At 42.8% G+C, this 16,429-nt stretch overlaps 1 protein-coding gene across 1 annotated transcript; it reads right to left on the bottom strand.

Moving 5' to 3' along the window:
• Positions 1 to 165: 165 nt before the first annotated feature.
• LOC115419925 (cell wall protein DAN4-like) lies at positions 166 to 14,043 on the bottom strand. The gene is made up of 9 exons (XM_030134999.1): positions 14,016 to 14,043; positions 13,401 to 13,676; positions 2,034 to 2,411; positions 1,723 to 1,847; positions 1,450 to 1,514; positions 1,141 to 1,343; positions 850 to 1,015; positions 495 to 570; positions 166 to 219 (listed from the first exon to the last, which is right to left on the bottom strand). Exons 1-9 carry the CDS (start codon positions 14,041 to 14,043, stop codon positions 166 to 168), a joined length of 1,371 nt encoding a protein of 456 aa, XP_029990859.1.
• Positions 14,044 to 16,429: the final 2,386 nt, after the last annotated feature.

Below are 16,429 nucleotides of genomic sequence, written 5' to 3' on the forward strand. Positions count from 1 at the left end.
ATAGTAGAGGGATGATGGACCTTATTAGTTGTGGTGACTGTATTTGTAGTAAATGTTGATGATGGAATTACAGATACTGTCGTTGCTGATACTTTTGCAGATGTCTCCATTATGGCAGATGAAGACTGTGGTTGAGCTGGTGAGGAGATAGTGACTTTAGGTGATTCATGTGTTGTTGATGGAAGACCTGTTGTTGTTGTTGTTGTTGTTGTTGTTGAGCTGTGTCCAGTAGAGATTTCAGTGAAATGACTAGTTTTTGGTGCAGTTGTGGACTGTGAACTTGATGAAACCTCAGAACGTGTGGAGGAATGAGTAATTGTTGTTGAATGATGAATATTTGTCATTGTTGTAAGTCCAGTTTTGCTGGCTGTTGAGACTGTCATCAGTGTCTCTGTTGTTCCTGCAGATGTCAGTGTTGTGGCAGATGTCGATCGTAGTTCAGGTGGAGAGGACATGTGGACAGTACTGGCTGTAGTTGATTCATTTTCAGTTACTGGAGGGGTAGTTGGTTTAGCTTCATAGTGCTCACACCTTGAACCATAATAACGGCCAAGGGTAGTATTGTAACACCTAAGATGACAGGATGAAAAGTGAGTTATTTTATCAGTATTCATGCAAAGAAGAAGCACTTTAAACATATTTAATCACATCCTTGAACAAAATATACTTTCTAAAAGAAGTATTTCATTTAAAACTGGATTTTTTTTTTTGGTCAAAAAAGAATGATAACTCCTTCAAAATACCTTCACATTTATTTTCAGTATTATCATAAGATTACTGTCTGGGGGTAAAACTTGAAAATCATGATAGGACCAAACGCTAATTAAAAATACAATTGTTATGACTTACTTGCAGATGGGTCCTTTATAAATATTATTATAACAGTCTCCATGTCGATTACAGTAGTTTGGGTGAGTTTTGCAAGGTCCGACACACTCCCATTGACCATTGGAAAGCTCAGGTGTGTAATCAACAAAGTTAGAGCAGTTAATAAAGGGTTCCAGTTGTGTGATATCTGCATGAGATTGAGGAGTAATGTACATATTAGTGTGTATGGGTGCCATCATGCAAATATGTAGACACTGTGAAATACGGTTACATGTCAATTATATTATTAGTAGTAAAAAAAAAATCACTTACTTGTGATATTTGGTGCCTGAAAAGTGACGTTATTTAACTGTGCACTTGTTGCATTCACAGCCGAGGCAATCTTCTTGAGGTTTGTCGTGTCATTCAATATGCCAGTCAACACCCCATCCAAATGATCATTGACAAAATTGATTTGAGTTTGATTGTTTGGATAGATGTACTCTACTTCAGTGTCAGCAATTACACTTCCACTTCTAAATGAGAGGGAAAAAAAAAAAACATTAATTACATCAAAGCAGCAGTACATAATTACAACTAACTACAAATGAAGTTTTTTTTAGTAAACTAAATAACACCTACGATAACTTGACGACTTTTACTTTTTTGAAGGTGGATGGATCAGCTTCAAAGCATAAAGGTTCCAGCTACAAATTATAATGCAAGACACAATATAGGAGTAAATCAGCATGATCTTCAACATCCAAAAGACATAAATATATAAGTAATATAGAGATGAAAAAGCGAAGAGCATAATAAATGAAATTAAGAATGTCATTCATAATTTGATAATGATATATGTCAGTAAAAGTGAAATTACATGATAGGCAGGAGTAAAAAGGGAAAAAAAAATACCTCAGACAATAATGCGTTGATGAATGTTATTGCTTCAGGTGAATTTAAATTGTCAAAAGCAATATCAAAAGTAATATCAATTTTCAAGGTGACGTTTACTTTTCGAGATGGCAGTGTTCCTGTATCTGCAAAATAAATATGGAGACATTATATTATCACTGTCCAAAACTAATTCACAAAATTGCAATGTTGCTGCAGCGCCATTAACATTGACCATGGAATTGAAAATAACAAATTAAAAGTAAAACATTAAGATTTAACATGCTGGTGTGAGTCAATGAAATTGACTGTTAAGAGTTGAAAAACCTCACCGATGTTAACAGAGGTGTCATTCACTCCATAAATGCATTCATTTCCATAGATGAACTCAGGACAGTGAGGAGTTGTAGATGGTATGGTTGAGGAGAAGTGGTCTGTTGGTTCTACTGGTGTGGTGATAGAAGCTGTGGTTGATATGTCAATAGTTACGGTAATCGACTCTGGAGTATTGGTGCCAGGTTTTGTGGTTGTCATGGTTGTAGATGCGGGACTAGATGAAAAAGTAGAACTTGATGAGGAATGAGTAATTGTTGTGGAATGCGGACTGGAAGTAGATTCTGTGACTCCCTCGGTAGTGCCAGGTCTTGTGGTTGTCATGGTTGTGAATAAGGGACTAGATGAAAATGCAGAACTTGGGGAGGACTGAGTAACTGTTGTGGGATGAGAACTGGTAGTAGATTCTGTGACTATCCCAGTAAGGCTAGGTTTCGTGGTTGTCATGGTTGTAATTGCGGGACTAGATGAAAATGCAGAACTTGGGGAGGAATGAGTAATTGTTGTGTGATGAGGACTGGTAGAAGATTCTGTGACTCCCTCTGTAGTGCCAGGTCTTGTGGTTGTCATGGTTGTAGATGCGGGACTAGATGAAAACGTAGAACTTGATGAGGAATGAGTAATTTTTGTGGGATGAGGACTGGAAGAAGATTCTGTGACTCTCTCGGTAGTGCCAGGTCTTGTGGTGGTCATGGTTGTGAATAAGGGACTAGATGAAAATGCAGAACTTGGGGAGGAATGAGTAATTGTTGTGGGATGAGGACTGGTAGAAGATTCTGTGACTATACCTGTAATGCTAGGTTTCGTGGTTGTCATGGTTGTAATTGCGGGACTAGATGAAAATGCAGGACTTGGGGAGGAATGAGTAATTGTTGAGGGATGAGGACTGGTAGTAGATTCTGTAATTCCCTCTGTAGTGCCAGGTTTTGTGGTTGTAATGGTTGGAGATCCTGGAGTGGATGAAAACGCAGGACTTAGGGAGGAATGAGTAACTGTTGTAGGATGAGGACTGGAAGTAAATTCTGTGACTATACCAGTAATGCTAGGTGTTGTGGTTGTCATGGTTGTAGATGCGGGACTAGATGAAAATGCAGAACTTGGGGAGGAATGAGTAATTGTCGTGGGATGAGGACTGGAAGTAAATTCTGTGACTAAACCAGTAATTCTAGGTGTTGTTGTTGTAATGGTTGGAGATCCTGGAGTAGATGAAAATGCAGAACTTGGGGAGGAATGAGTAACTGTTGTAGGATGAGGACTGGAAGTAAATTCTGTGACTATACCAGTAATGCTAGGTGTTGTGGTTGTCATGGTTGTAGATGCGGGACTAGATGAAAATTCAGAACTTGGGGAGGAATGAGTAATTGTCGTGGGATGAGAACTGGTAGTAGATTCTGTGACTATACCAGTAATGCTAGGTGTTGTGGTTGTCATGGTTGTAGATGCAAGACTAGATGAAAATGCAGAACTTGGGGAGGAATGAGTAATTGTTGTGGGATGAGGACTGGAAGTAAATTCTGTGACTATACCAGTAATGCTAGGTGTTGTGGTTGTCATGGTTGTAGATGCGGGACTAGATGAAAATGCAGAACTTGGGGAGGACTGAGTAACTGTTGTAGGATGAGGACTGGAAGTAAATTCTGTGACTATACCAGTAATGCTAGGTGTTGTGGTTGTCATGGTTGTAGATGCGGGACTAGATGAAAATGCAGAACTTGGGGAGGAATGAGTAATTGTCGTGGGATGAGAACTGGTAGTAGATTCTGTGACTATACCTGTAATGCTAGTTTTTGTGGTTGTCATGGTTGTAATTGCGGGACTAGATGAAAATGCAGAACTTGGGGAGGACTGAGTAACTGTCGTGGGATGAGAACTGGTAGTAGATTCTGTGACTATCCCTGTAATGCTAGGTGTTGTGGTTGTCATGGTTGTAGATGCGGGACTAGATGAAAATGCAGAACTTGGGGAGGAATGAGTAATTGCCGTGGGATGAGAACTGGTAGTAGATTCTGTGACTAAACCAGTAATTCTAGGTGTTGTTGTTGTAATGGTTGGAGATCCTGGAGTAGATGAAAATGCAGAACTTGGGGAGGACTGAGTAACTGTTGTAGGATGAGGACTGGAAGTAAATTCTGTGACTATACCAGTAATGCTAGGTGTTGTGGTTGTCATGGTTGTAGATGCGGGACTAGATGAAAATTCAGAACTTGGGGAGGAATGAGTAATTGTCGTGGGATGAGAACTGGTAGTAGATTCTGTGACTATACCAGTAATGCTAGGTGTTGTGGTTGTCATGGTTGTAGATGCGGAACTAGATGAAAATGCAGAACTTGGGGAGGAATGAGTAATTGTCGTGGGATGAGAACTGGTAGTAGATTCTGTGACTAAACCAGTAATTATAGGTGTTGTTGTTGTAATGGTTGGAGATCCTGGAGTAGATGAAAATGCAGAACTTGGGGAGGATTGAGTAACTGTTGTAGGATGAGGACTGGAAGTAAATTCTGTGACTATACCAGTAATGCTAGGTGTTGTGGTTGTCATGGTTGTAGATGCGGGACTAGACGAAAATGCAGAACTTGGGGAGGAATGAGTAATTGTCGTGGGATGAGAACTGGTAGTAGATTCTGTGACTATACCTGTAATGCTAGTTTTTGTGGTTGTCATGGTTGTAATTGCGGGACTAGATGAAAATGCAGAACTTGGGGAGGACTGAGTAACTGTCGTGGGATGAGAACTGGTAGTAGATTCTGTGACTATCCCTGTAATGCTAGGTGTTGTGGTTGTCATGGTTGTAGATGCTGGACTAGACGAAAATGCAGAACTTGGGGAGGAATGAGTAATTGTTGTGGGATGAGGACTGGAAGTAAATTCTGTGACTATACCAGTAATGCTAGGTGTTGTGGTTGTCATGGTTGTAGATGCGGGACTAGATGAAAATTCAGAACTTGGGGAGGAATGAGTAATTGTTGTGGGATGAGGACTGGAAGTAAATTCTGTGACTATACCAGTAATGCTAGGTGTTGTGGTTGTCATGATTGTAGATAAGGGACTAGATGAAAATGCAGAACTTGGGGAGGACTGAGTAACTGTTTTGGGATGAGGACTGGAAGTAAATTCTGTGACTATACCAGTAATGCTAGGTGTTGTGGTTGTCATGGTTGTAGATGCTGGACTAGACGAAAATGCAGAACTTGGGGAGGAATGAGTAATTGTTGTGGGATGAGGACTGGTAGAAGATTCTGTGACTCCCTCGGTAGTGCCAGGTTTTGTGGTTGTCATGGTTGCAGATGCGGGTTGAGATGAAAACGTAGAACTTGGGGAGGACTGAGTAATTGTCGTGGGATGAGAACTGGTAGTAGATTCTGTGACTAAACCAGTAATTCTAGGTGTTGTTGTTGTAATGGTTGGAGATCCTGGAGTAGATGAAAATGCAGAACTTGGGGAGGACTGAGTAACTGTTGTAGGATGAGGACTGGAAGTAAATTCTGTGACTATACCAGTAATGCTAGGTGTTGTGGTTGTCATGGTTGTAGATGCGGGACTAGATGAAAATGCAGAACTTGGGGAGGACTGAGTAACTGTCGTGGGATGAGAACTGGTAGTAGATTCTGTGACTATCCCTGTAATGCTAGGTGTTGTGGTTGTCATGGTTGTAGATGCGGGACTAGATGAAAATGCAGAACTTGGGGAGGAATGAGTAATTGTCGTGGGATGAGAACTGGTAGTAGATTCTGTGACTATCCCTGTAATGCTAGTTTTTGTGGTTGTCATGGTTGTAATTGCGGGACTAGATGAAAATGCAGAACTTGGGGAGGACTGAGTAACTGTCGTGGGATGAGAACTGGTAGTAGATTCTGTGACTATCCCTGTAATGCTAGGTGTTGTGGTTGTCATGGTTGTAGATGCGGGACTAGATGAAAATGCAGAACTTGGGGAGGACTGAGTAATTGTTGTGGGATGAGGACTGGAAGTAAATTCTGTGACTATACCAGTAATGCTAGGTGTTGTGGTTGTCATGGTTGGAGATCCTGGAGTAGATGAAAATGCAGAACTTGGGGAGGAATGAGTAACTGTTGTGGGGTGAGAACTGGTAGTAGATTCTGTGACTATACCTGTAATGCTAGGTGTTGTGGTTGTCATGGTTGTAATTGCGGGACTAGATGAAAATGCAGAACTTGGGGAGGACTGAGTAACTGTTGTGGGATGAGGACTGGAAGTAGATTCTGTGACTATACCAGTAAGGCTAGGTGTTGTGGTTGTCATGGTTGGAGATCCTGGAGTAGATGAAAATGCAGAACTTGGGGAGGACTGAGTAACTGTTGTGGGATGAGAACTGGTAGTAGATTCTGTGACTATACCTGTAATGCTAGGTTTTGTGGTTGTCATGGTTGTAATTGCCGGACTAGATGAAAATGAAGAACTTGGGGAGGAATGAGTAATTGTTGTGTGATGAGGACTGGAAGTAAATTCTGTGACTATACCAGTAATGCTAGGTGTTGTGGTTGTCATGGTTGTAGATAAGGGACTAGATGAAAATGCAGAACTTGGGGAGGAATGAGTAATTGTTGTGGGATGAGGACTGGTAGAAGATTCTGTGACTCCCTCGGTAGTGCCAGGTGTTGTGGTTGTCATGGTTGCAGATGCGGGTTGAGATGAAAACGTAGAACTTGGGGAGGACTGAGTAATTGTCGTGGGATGAGAACTGGTAGTAGATTCTGTGACTAAACCAGTAATTCTAGGTGTTGTTGTTGTAATGGTTGGAGATCCTGGAGTAGATGAAAATGCAGAACTTGGGGAGGACTGAGTAACTGTTGTAGGATGAGGACTGGAAGTAAATTCTGTGACTATACCAGTAATGCTAGGTGTTGTGGTTGTCATGGTTGTAGATGCGGGACTAGATGAAAATGCAGAACTTGGGGAGGACTGAGTAACTGTCGTGGGATGAGAACTGGAAGTAGATTCTGTGACTATCCCTGTAATGCTAGGTGTTGTGGTTGTCATGGTTGTAGATGCGGGACTAGATGAAAATGCAGAACTTGGGGAGGAATGAGTAATTGTCGTGGGATGAGAACTGGTAGTAGATTCTGTGACTATCCCTGTAATGCTAGTTTTTGTGGTTGTCATGGTTGTAATTGCGGGACTAGATGAAAATGCAGAACTTGGGGAGGACTGAGTAACTGTCGTGGGATGAGAACTGGTAGTAGATTCTGTGACTATCCCTGTAATGCTAGGTGTTGTGGTTGTCATGGTTGTAGATGCGGGACTAGATGAAAATGCAGAACTTGGGGAGGACTGAGTAACTGTTGTGGGATGAGGACTGGAAGTAGATTCTGTGACTATACCAGTAAGGCTAGGTGTTGTGGTTGTCATGGTTGGAGATCCTGGAGTAGATGAAAATGCAGAACTTGGGGAGGACTGAGTAACTGTTGTGGGATGAGAACTGGTAGTAGATTCTGTGACTATACCTGTAATGCTAGGTTTTGTGGTTGTCATGGTTGTAATTGCCGGACTAGATGAAAATGAAGAACTTGGGGAGGAATGAGTAATTGTTGTGTGATGAGGACTGGAAGTAAATTCTGTGACTATACCAGTAATGCTAGGTGTTGTGGTTGTCATGGTTGGAGATCCTGGAGTAGATGAAAATGCAGAACTTGGGGAGGAATGAGTAACTGTTGTGGGATGAGAACTGGAAGTAAATTCTGTGACTATACCAGTAATGCTAGGTGTTGTGGTTGTCATGGTTGGAGATCCTGGAGTAGATGAAAATGCAGAACTTGGGGAGGAATGAGAAACTGTTGTGGGATGAGAACTGGTAGTAGATTCTGTGACTATACCTGTAATGCTAGGTGTTGTGGTTGTCATGGTTGTAATTGCGGGACTAGATGAAAATGCAGAACTTGGGGAGGACTGAGTAACTGTCGTGGGATGAGAACTGGTAGTAGATTCTGTGACTATCCCTGTAATGCTAGGTGTTGTGGTTGTCATGGTTGGAGATAAGGGACTAGATGAAAATGCAGAACTTGGGGAGGACTGAGTAACTGTTTTGGGATGAGGACTGGAAGTAAATTCTGTGACTATACCAGTAATGCTAGGTGTTGTGGTTGTCATGGTTGGAGATCCTGGAGTAGATGAAAATGCAGAACTGGGGGAGGAATGAGAAACTGTTGTGGGATGAGAACTGGTAGTAGATTCTGTGACGATACCTGTAATGCTAGGTGTTGTGGTTGTCATGGTTGTAGATGCTGGACTAGACGAAAATGCAGAACTTGGGGAGGAATGAGTAATTGTTGTGGGATGCAGATTGGTAGTAGGTTCTGTAATTCCCTCTGTAGTGCCAGGTTTTGTGGTTGTCATGGTTTGAGATCCTGGAGTGGATGAAAACGTAGGACTTGGGGAGGAATGAGTAATTGTTGTGGGATGAGGACTGGTAGTAGATTCTGTGACTCCCTCAGTAGTGCCAGGTTTTGTGGTTTTCATGGTTGTGGATACTCGACTAGATGAAAATGCAGAACTTGGGGAGGACTGAGTAATTGTTGTGGGATGAGAACTGGAAGTAAATTCTGTGACTAAACCAGTAATGCTAGGTGTTGTGGTTGTAATGGTTGGAGATCCTGGAGTAGATGAAAATGCAGAACTTAGGGAGGACTGAGTAACTGTTGTGGGATGAGGACTGGAAGTAGATTCTGTGACTATACCAGTAATGCTAGGTGTTGTGGTTGTCATGGTTGGAGATCCTGGAGTAGATGAAAATGCAGAACTTGGGGAGGAATGAGTAACTGTTGTGGGGTGAGAACTGGTAGTAGATTCTGTGACTATACCTGTAATGCTAGGTGTTGTGGTTGTCATGGTTGTAGATAAGGGACTAGATGAAAATGCAGAACTTGGGGAGGACTGAGTAAGTGTTGTGGGATGAGGACTGGAAGTAAATTCTGTGACTATACCAGTAATGCTAGGTGTTGTGGTTGTCATGGTTGGAGATCCTGGAGTAGATGAAAATGCAGAACTTGGGGAGGAATGAGTAACTGTTGTGGGATGAGAACTGGAAGTAAATTCTGTGACTATACCAGTAATGCTAGGTGTTGTGGTTGTCATGGTTGGAGATCCTGGAGTAGATGAAAATGCAGAACTTGGGGAGGAATGAGAAACTGTTGTGGGATGAGAACTGGTAGTAGATTCTGTGACTATACCTGTAATGCTAGGTGTTGTGGTTGTCATGGTTGTAATTGCGGGACTAGATGAAAATGCAGAACTTGGGGAGGACTGAGTAATTGTTGTGGGATGAGAACTGGAAGTAAATTCTGTGACTAAACCAGTAATGCTAGGTGTTGTGGTTGTCATGGTTGGAGATAAGGGACTAGATGAAAATGCAGAACTTGGGGAGGACTGAGTAACTGTTTTGGGATGAGGACTGGAAGTAAATTCTGTGACTATACCAGTAATGCTAGGTGTTGTGGTTGTCATGGTTGGAGATCCTGGAGTAGATGAAAATGCAGAACTGGGGGAGGAATGAGTAACTGTTGTGGGATGAGAACTGGTAGTAGATTCTGTGACGATACCTGTAATGCTAGGTGTTGTGGTTGTCATGGTTGTAGATGCTGGACTAGACGAAAATGCAGAACTTGGGGAGGAATGAGTAATTGTTGTGGGATGCAGATTGGTAGTAGGTTCTGTAATTCCCTCTGTAGTGCCAGGTTTTGTGGTTGTCATGGTTTGAGATCCTGGAGTGGATGAAAACGTAGGACTTGGGGAGGAATGAGTAATTGTTGTGGGATGAGGACTGGTAGTAGATTCTGTGACTCCCTCAGTAGTGCCAGGTTTTGTGGTTTTCATGGTTGTGGATACTCGACTAGATGAAAATGCAGAACTTGGGGAGGACTGAGTAATTGTTGTGGGATGAGAACTGGAAGTAAATTCTGTGACTAAACCAGTAATGCTAGGTGTTGTGGTTGTAATGGTTGGAGATCCTGGAGTAGATGAAAATGCAGAACTTGGGGAGGACTGAGTAACTGTTGTGGGATGAGGACTGGAAGTAGATTCTGTGACTATACCAGTAATGCTAGGTGTTGTGGTTGTCATGGTTGTAGATAAGGGACTAGATGAAAATGCAGAACTTGGGGAGGACTGAGTAACTGTTGTGGGATGAGGACTGGAAGTAAATTCTGTGACTATACCTGTAATGCTAGGTTTTGTGGTTGTCATGGTTGTAATTGCCGGACTAGATGAAAATGAAGAACTTGGGGAGGAATGAGTAATTGTTGTGTGATGAGGACTGGAAGTAAATTCTGTGACTATACCAGTAATGCTAGGTGTTGTGGTTGTCATGGTTGGAGATCCTGGAGTAGATGAAAATGCAGAACTTGGGGAGGAATGAGTAACTGTTGTGGGATGAGAACTGGAAGTAAATTCTGTGACTATACCAGTAATGCTAGGTGTTGTGGTTGTCATGGTTGGAGATCCTGGAGTAGATGAAAATGCAGAACTTGGGGAGGAATGAGAAACTTTTGTGGGATGAGGATTGGTAGTAGATTCTGTGACTATACCTGTAATGCTAGGTGTTGTGGTTGTCATGGTTGGAGATAAGGGACTGGATGAAAATGCAGAACTTGGGGAGGACTGAGTAACTGTTTTGGGATGAGGACTGGAAGTAAATTCTGTGACTATACCAGTAATGCTAGGTGTTGTGGTTGTCATGGTTGGAGATCCTGGAGTAGATGAAAATGCAGAACTGGGAGAGGAATGAGTAACTGTTGTGGGATGAGAACTGGTAGTAGATTCTGTGACGATACCTGTAATGCTAGGTGTTGTGGTTGTCATGGTTGTAGATGCTGGACTAGACGAAAATGCAGAACTTGGGGAGGAATGAGTAATTGTTGTGGGATGCAGATTGGTAGTAGGTTCTGTAATTCCCTCTGTAGTGCCAGGTTTTGTGGTTGTCATGGTTTGAGATCCTGGAGTGGATGAAAACGTAGGACTTGGGGAGGAATGAGTAATTGTTGTGGGATGAGGACTGGTAGTAGATTCTGTGACTCCCTCAGTAGTGCCAGGTTTTGTGGTTTTCATGGTTGTGGATACTCGACTAGATGAAAATGCAGAACTTGGGGAGGACTGAGTAATTGTTGTGGGATGAGAACTGGAAGTAAGTTCTGTGACTAAACCAGTAATGCTAGGTGTTGTGGTTGTAATGGTTGGAGATCCTGGAGTAGATGAAAATGCAGAACTTGGGGAGGACTGAGTAACTGCTGTGAGGTGAGAACTGGTAGTAGATTCTGTGACTATACCAGTAATGCTAGGTGTTGTGGTTGTCATGGTTGTAGATAAGGGACTAGATGAAAATGCAGAACTTGGGGAGGACTGAGTAAGTGTTGTGGGATGAGGACTGGAAGTAAATTCTGTGACTATACCAGTAATGCTAGGTGTTGTGGTTGTCATGGTTGGAGATCCTGGAGTAGATGAAAATTCAGAACTTGGGGAGGAATGAGAAACTGTTGTGGGATGAGAACTGGTAGTAGATTCTGTGACTATACCAGTAATGCTAGGTGTTGTGGTTGTCATGGTTGTAATTGCAGGACTAGATGAAAATGCAGAACTTGGGGAGGAATGAGTAACTTTTGTGGGATGAGGACTGGTAGTAGATTCTGTGACTATCCCTGTAATGCTAGGTTTCGTGGTTGTCATGGTTGTGGATGCTGGACTAGACGAAAATGCAGAACTTGGGGAGGACTGAGTAATTGTTGTGGGATGAGAACTGGAAGTAAATTCTGTGACTAAACCAGTAATGCTAGGTGTTGTGGTTGTCACGGCTGTAGATGTGGGACTAGATGAAAATTCAGAACTTGGGGAGGAATGAGTAACTGTTTTGGGATGAGGACTGGAAGTAAATTCTGTGACTATACCAGTAATGCTAGGTGTTGTGGTTGTCATGGTTGTAGATAAGGGACTAGATGAAAATGCAGAACTTGGGGAGGACTGAGTAACTGTTTTGGGATGAGGACTGGAAGTAAATTCTGTGACTATACCAGTAATGCTAGGTGTTGTGGTTGTCATGGTTGGAGATCCTGGAGTAGATGAAAATGCAGAACTTGGGGAGGAATGAGAAACTGTTGTGGGATGAGAACTGGTAGTAGATTCTGTGACTATACCTGTAATGCTAGGTGTTGTGGTTGTCATGGTTGTAATTGCGGGACTAGATGAAAATGCAGAACTTGGGGAGGACTGAGTAATTGTTGTGGGATGAGAACTGGAAGTAAATTCTGTGACTAAACCAGTAATGCTAGGTGTTGTGGTTGTCATGGTTGGAGATCCTGGAGTAGATGAAAACGCAGGACTTGGGGAGGAATGAATAATTGTTGTGGGATGAGGACTGGTGGTAGATACTGTGACTCCCTCAGTAGTGCCAGGTTTTGTGGTTGTCATGGTTGTGGAAGCCGGACTAGAGGAAAATGCAGAACTTGGGGAGGACTGAGTAATTGTTGTGGGATGAGAACTGGAAGTAAATTCTGTGACTAAACCAGTAATGCTAGGTGTTGTGGTTGTCATGGTTGGAGATCCTGGAGTAGATGAAAATGCAGAACTGGGAGAGGAATGAGTAACTGTTGTGGGATGAGAACTGGTAGTAGATTCTGTGACGATACCTGTAATGCTAGGTGTTGTGGTTGTCATGGTTGTAGATGCTGGACTAGACGAAAATGCAGAACTTGGGGAGGAATGAGTAATTGTTGTGGGATGCAGATTGGTAGTAGGTTCTGTAATTCCCTCTGTAGTGCCAGGTTTTGTGGTTGTCATGGTTTGAGATCCTGGAGTGGATGAAAACGTAGGACTTGGGGAGGAATGAGTAATTGTTGTGGGATGAGGACTGGTAGTAGATTCTGTGACTCCCTCAGTAGTGCCAGGTTTTGTGGTTTTCATGGTTGTGGATACTCGACTAGATGAAAATGCAGAACTTGGGGAGGACTGAGTAATTGTTGTGGGATGAGAACTGGAAGTAAGTTCTGTGACTAAACCAGTAATGCTAGGTGTTGTGGTTGTAATGGTTGGAGATCCTGGAGTAGATGAAAATGCAGAACTTGGGGAGGACTGAGTAACTGTTGTGGGGTGAGAACTGGTAGTAGATTCTGTGACTATACCAGTAATGCTAGGTGTTGTGGTTGTCATGGTTGTAGATAAGGGACTAGATGAAAATGCAGAACTTGGGGAGGACTGAGTAAGTGTTGTGGGATGAGGACTGGAAGTAAATTCTGTGACTATACCAGTAATGCTAGGTGTTGTGGTTGTCATGGTTGGAGATCCTGGAGTAGATGAAAATTCAGAACTTGGGGAGGAATGAGAAACTGTTGTGGGATGAGAACTGGTAGTAGATTCTGTGACTATACCAGTAATGCTAGGTGTTGTGGTTGTCATGGTTGTAATTGCAGGACTAGATGAAAATGCAGAACTTGGGGAGGAATGAGTAACTTTTGTGGGATGAGGACTGGTAGTAGATTCTGTGACTATCCCTGTAATGCTAGGTTTCGTGGTTGTCATGGTTGTGGATGCTGGACTAGACGAAAATGCAGAACTTGGGGAGGACTGAGTAATTGTTGTGGGATGAGAACTGGAAGTAAATTCTGTGACTAAACCAGTAATGCTAGGTGTTGTGGTTGTCACGGCTGTAGATGTGGGACTAGATGAAAATTCAGAACTTGGGGAGGAATGAGTAACTGTTTTGGGATGAGGACTGGAAGTAAATTCTGTGACTATACCAGTAATGCTAGGTGTTGTGGTTGTCATGGTTGTAGATAAGGGACTAGATGAAAATGCAGAACTTGGGGAGGACTGAGTAACTGTTTTGGGATGAGGACTGGAAGTAAATTCTGTGACTATACCAGTAATGCTAGGTGTTGTGGTTGTCATGGTTGGAGATCCTGGAGTAGATGAAAATGCAGAACTTGGGGAGGAATGAGAAACTGTTGTGGGATGAGAACTGGTAGTAGATTCTGTGACTATACCTGTAATGCTAGGTGTTGTGGTTGTCATGGTTGTAATTGCGGGACTAGATGAAAATGCAGAACTTGGGGAGGACTGAGTAATTGTTGTGGGATGAGAACTGGAAGTAAATTCTGTGACTAAACCAGTAATGCTAGGTGTTGTGGTTGTCATGGTTGGAGATCCTGGAGTAGATGAAAACGCAGGACTTGGGGAGGAATGAATAATTGTTGTGGGATGAGGACTGGTGGTAGATACTGTGACTCCCTCAGTAGTGCCAGGTTTTGTGGTTGTCATGGTTGTGGAAGCCGGACTAGAGGAAAATGCAGAACTTGGGGAGGACTGAGTAATTGTTGTGGGATGAGAACTGGAAGTAAATTCTGTGACTAAACCAGTAATGCTAGGTGTTGTGGTTGTCATGGTTGGAGATCCTGGAGTAGATGAAAATGCAGAACTGGGAGAGGAATGAGTAACTGTTGTGGGATGAGAACTGGTAGTAGATTCTGTGACGATACCTGTAATGCTAGGTGTTGTGGTTGTCATGGTTGTAGATGCTGGACTAGACGAAAATGCAGAACTTGGGGAGGAATGAGTAATTGTTGTGGGATGCAGATTGGTAGTAGGTTCTGTAATTCCCTCTGTAGTGCCAGGTTTTGTGGTTGTCATGGTTTGAGATCCTGGAGTGGATGAAAACGTAGGACTTGGGGAGGAATGAGTAATTGTTGTGGGATGAGGACTGGTAGTAGATTCTGTGACTCCCTCAGTAGTGCCAGGTTTTGTGGTTTTCATGGTTGTGGATACTCGACTAGATGAAAATGCAGAACTTGGGGAGGACTGAGTAATTGTTGTGGGATGAGAACTGGAAGTAAGTTCTGTGACTAAACCAGTAATGCTAGGTGTTGTGGTTGTAATGGTTGGAGATCCTGGAGTAGATGAAAATGCAGAACTTGGGGAGGACTGAGTAACTGTTGTGGGGTGAGAACTGGTAGTAGATTCTGTGACTATACCAGTAATGCTAGGTGTTGTGGTTGTCATGGTTGTAGATAAGGGACTAGATGAAAATGCAGAACTTGGGGAGGACTGAGTAAGTGTTGTGGGATGAGGACTGGAAGTAAATTCTGTGACTATACCAGTAATGCTAGGTGTTGTGGTTGTCATGGTTGGAGATCCTGGAGTAGATGAAAATTCAGAACTTGGGGAGGAATGAGAAACTGTTGTGGGATGAGAACTGGTAGTAGATTCTGTGACTATACCAGTAATGCTAGGTGTTGTGGTTGTCATGGTTGTAATTGCAGGACTAGATGAAAATGCAGAACTTGGGGAGGAATGAGTAACTTTTGTGGGATGAGGACTGGTAGTAGATTCTGTGACTATCCCTGTAATGCTAGGTTTCGTGGTTGTCATGGTTGTGGATGCTGGACTAGACGAAAATGCAGAACTTGGGGAGGACTGAGTAATTGTTGTGGGATGAGAACTGGAAGTAAATTCTGTGACTAAACCAGTAATGCTAGGTGTTGTGGTTGTCACGGCTGTAGATGTGGGACTAGATGAAAATTCAGAACTTGGGGAGGAATGAGTAACTGTTTTGGGATGAGGACTGGAAGTAAATTCTGTGACTATACCAGTAATGCTAGGTGTTGTGGTTGTCATGGTTGGAGATAAGGGACTAGATGAAAATGCAGAACTTGGGGAGGACTGAGTAACTGTTTTGGGATGAGGACTGGAAGTAAATTCTGTGACTATACCAGTAATGCTAGGTGTTGTGGTTGTCATGGTTGGAGATCCTGGAGTAGATGAAAATGCAGAACTTGGGGAGGAATGAGAAACTGTTGTGGGATGAGAACTGGTAGTAGATTCTGTGACTATACCTGTAATGCTAGGTGTTGTGGTTGTCATGGTTGTAATTGCGGGACTAGATGAAAATGCAGAACTTGGGGAGGACTGAGTAATTGTTGTGGGATGAGAACTGGAAGTAAATTCTGTGACTAAACCAGTAATGCTAGGTGTTGTGGTTGTCATGGTTGGAGATCCTGGAGTAGATGAAAACGCAGGACTTGGGGAGGAATGAATAATTGTTGTGGGATGAGGACTGGTGGTAGATACTGTGACTCCCTCAGTAGTGCCAGGTTTTGTGGTTGTCATGGTTGTGGAAGCCGGACTAGAGGAAAATGCAGAACTTGGGGAGGAATGAGTTATTATTGTGGGATGAGGACTGGTGGTAAATTCTGTGAGCCCCTGTGTAGTGCCAGGTATTGTGGTTGTCGTTGTGGCACCTGGACGAGAGGAAAATCCAGAACTTGGAGAGGAAGGAGTAATCGTTGCAGAAGGATAAGTAGAAGTAGGTGTTGCAACTCCACTTGTGGTACGAGTTGAGGTCATTCTCGTAGATGATCGTATTGTTGCTGATGTTGACTCAAGTCCAGGTTGTGAGGAGATG

The sequence above is a fragment of the Sphaeramia orbicularis genome, chromosome 5 (genome assembly GCF_902148855.1).
Source record: "Sphaeramia orbicularis chromosome 5, fSphaOr1.1, whole genome shotgun sequence".
Classification (NCBI taxonomy): domain Eukaryota; kingdom Metazoa; phylum Chordata; class Actinopteri; order Kurtiformes; family Apogonidae; genus Sphaeramia; species Sphaeramia orbicularis.

Excerpts from the sequence above, each read along its gene's own strand:
- LOC115419925 (XM_030134999.1), bottom strand. The coding sequence starts at position 14,043 with ATGACAACCACAACACCTAGCATTACAG. Across the intron at positions 13,677-14,015 it reads CACAACACCTAGCATTACAG|CCGTGACAACCACAACACCT; the intron begins GTATAGTCACAG and ends CCACATCTACAG. Across the intron at positions 1,344-1,449 it reads GTAAAAGTCGTCAAGTTATC|AAGTGGAAGTGTAATTGCTG; the intron begins GTAGGTGTTATT and ends CCTCTCATTTAG.